The 2778-nt window shown below is 33.1% G+C and overlaps 1 protein-coding gene across 1 annotated transcript in view; it reads left to right on the forward strand.

The window, feature by feature from the left end:
- Positions 1–905: 905 nt before the first annotated feature.
- LOC106461804 (zinc finger protein 474-like) overlaps positions 906–2778 on the forward strand; it is a 23987-nt gene continuing 22114 nt past the window's right edge. Inside the window, exon 1 of the mRNA XM_013921658.2 lies at positions 906–2364. Coding sequence (XP_013777112.1) covers positions 1561–2364 — 804 coding nt within the window. The 5' untranslated portion in view covers positions 906–1560. The remainder of the gene's footprint in view (positions 2365–2778) is intronic.

The raw sequence follows: 2778 nt of genomic DNA on the forward strand, positions 1-2778 counted from the left end.
AATTACTTGTACCTGGTGATGACAAAACCTTGTCGAAACGTTGTACATTTGCTGTTGTATTAAAGTTTTTCTTCATTACCCATTCAAGCCGTCTCCAGCCATTATAAATCACGTTTGTATCCAACAAATTGACTTAATTATATAACTGGTTATGAAATTCCATATGATAATACAAAAGTAAAATATCAGCTGAGAAGTTTTAAAATCCTGAAGTTCAGTTGAATTTGTAAAACGGTAAGCTACCTCTAGCACCTTAATTGACTCAGTACAGGTCACAAGGTCACACTGTATAATCTGATTATAAATTTTTTCCATCGTTAAAAACTGCTAAAATTTAGATTATCTGTTTGTTAAATTGAAATTGAAATGAATTGTGGTTAAAGTTTATGATTTAGATGTCCGTTTATGGCATACCTTAGTCATCTTAGTGGATAAATTAAGGAAACTTTGAAATTATACAAAAATAAGTAATAACGGAAATTAATATTTTAAGATTTGAAGTAAAAAATGAAAGATAAGCTGTAAATAGCCCATAAATAATTTATTCTCTACCTAAGTAATCAAAATGTTTTTGTTTTCACAACCATTATAACTGTTTTATCACTTCCTCCTAATTTCGGTTGTTGTCCAACATAGTATCAATATTATTTTTCAGGTCATTGACGGCCCAGTAACATTACGATCTTCGGTGACGAGTCTTTTTTCATGGAATTGAAGTTGGTAAATTTGAAACAATTATTAGAATTATGGAATTTTTACTATTTCTTAATCGTCTGCCAGTCTTGATTTTACAGCAAACGCAGAATAACCGAGGGAGAAATCACAGGAAATGTTATCTCCAGCTTCCAGATTGATAGTTGTGGCTTTGTTTCATATCTTTTGCTTGATTCTGTATCATCGTGTATTCCTTAAAAATAGAAAATGTTAACATCAAATTTCATTAAATAGCTACTGGTTCCTGATAAGTAAATTTAGTTCAAAAATCCTTTATTGACTTACTGCTCTACAGTAAGAATACATGGTTGAGATTTTTAGTATACTTTTTCAATAATTAACTATTGTATTTTAAAACATTGTATAATACATTTTTAAAACTGAATGGCTCAACCTATCACTGTCACATAAACAGTGGAATATTGCCATATAGAATCTTGAGCTCATTGAAGATTTTTTGCCAAAATAATTTCGTAAACTAGAATAGATAGTATTCTGTTGAAACCGTCTAATGGTTAAGATAAAAATAAATAACAAAGTTTCTTGAAGAGTTCAGATTAATCCTGTTAACAAGACATAAGCTACCGGGACAATTACGCTTGAAATTAAACTTCCCTTGACTATATAACATAAAACTATATAATATGTTTTCACCAACTCATAAAATCCTATTCTACGTTCCTCCAACGTTTGTGCTCTTGGATGCGTTTGGTCACGTATAATATTATAACGCGAAGAAAAAAAAACAGAGCCTATTACAAATATATGACAAGCTACATGGTTTTAAAAATACTACACCAATAAACTTTGATATTCCAGTTCATACGTTTGAGCATAGAGATAAAAATGGAAGAGAACAACAGAGATGCTGCGGTTCTATCAGAACGACTTATACGCCCCCAGACAAAGACACTGGACAGACCTACCCATGATTTTGACCTACCCGTGGTTGATAGTGATGGCGAGACTTGCAGGTCAAAGGGAGCACACAGGACAGTTGCTGTCCAGAGGTTTTCTAGGTACAGTATCCCACCACAAAACGATTTTACTAGAACTATGAACAAAGTACCTAAACAAGCTCATACTACGATGAATAACCATAATTTGGCACTAGGTAAGCACAAATCTTATGATCCTCTAAAGGCCAGTCAAGATGGTAGTAGAATTCCTTTATCACAAAATGTTCGTAATTCTAAAAATCATCCTCATAATCGCCGTTCACAGCCTTGTAAGGCGTGCACCCGAAGAGTCGCCCCAGAGCGCTTGCATAATCATAGCTGTAACAATTGGCATAACCATAAGTCTAAAATATCTAAGGCTCCAGTTTCAGATGAGTTAAAAATCCAGCTTAAAAGTGAAACAGAATCAGATTCGAAAGATATCCAGTCCATGGAAGGAAACAACCACACGGAAGAGAAAGACGAAACGAGTAGAAATATCTTTACCAAAAAAATTAACGAACCTAAGAACGTGTCCAAGGCGCCGAAGATTCAACAATTTCACAAAATGGACGTAGAAGCAGATATGAACGAGTTAAGCCCATACGCTGGAGCTTCAAACCCAACTGGGCCTCCAACTGTAAATTGTTACATTTGTGGACAAGAAACTGATAGGCAGTCGATATCCGATCACGAATCACAGTGCTTGCAGGTTAGTTCTTTTTGCTGTCGTGTTCATCTATATATATGTGATCAAACTAAAATTAAAGCTACCATTAGTGTCCAAAATAAAATTATATTTTATGTAAATTAGGTTAAAAATATGTGAATTGTTTCTGTTAGTAATGATACTGAAATGATATAGAAAATAATAAATCAGAAAGCTTACTACTCGTACAAAAACCAAAACTTAAACACACCTAGAATTATTATACGGGATTTAGTAAATAATTGAAACTTTTGAATGTTTTTTTTTCATATATACACCTGGAAAAAGTTAAGCACCCCCAAATATTTTTCAGGATTGCTTATTGAAAATAAGGTTTAATTTTCATGATGTTGAGCATAATTTCAAACATAATTAAAAGGATGTGAGCGTTCAGGTGTGACATTTAAATCAGGCGCG

Source organism: Limulus polyphemus, unplaced genomic scaffold (assembly GCF_000517525.1).
Source record: "Limulus polyphemus unplaced genomic scaffold, Limulus_polyphemus-2.1.2 Scaffold1035, whole genome shotgun sequence".
Lineage (NCBI taxonomy): Eukaryota > Metazoa > Arthropoda > Merostomata > Xiphosura > Limulidae > Limulus > Limulus polyphemus.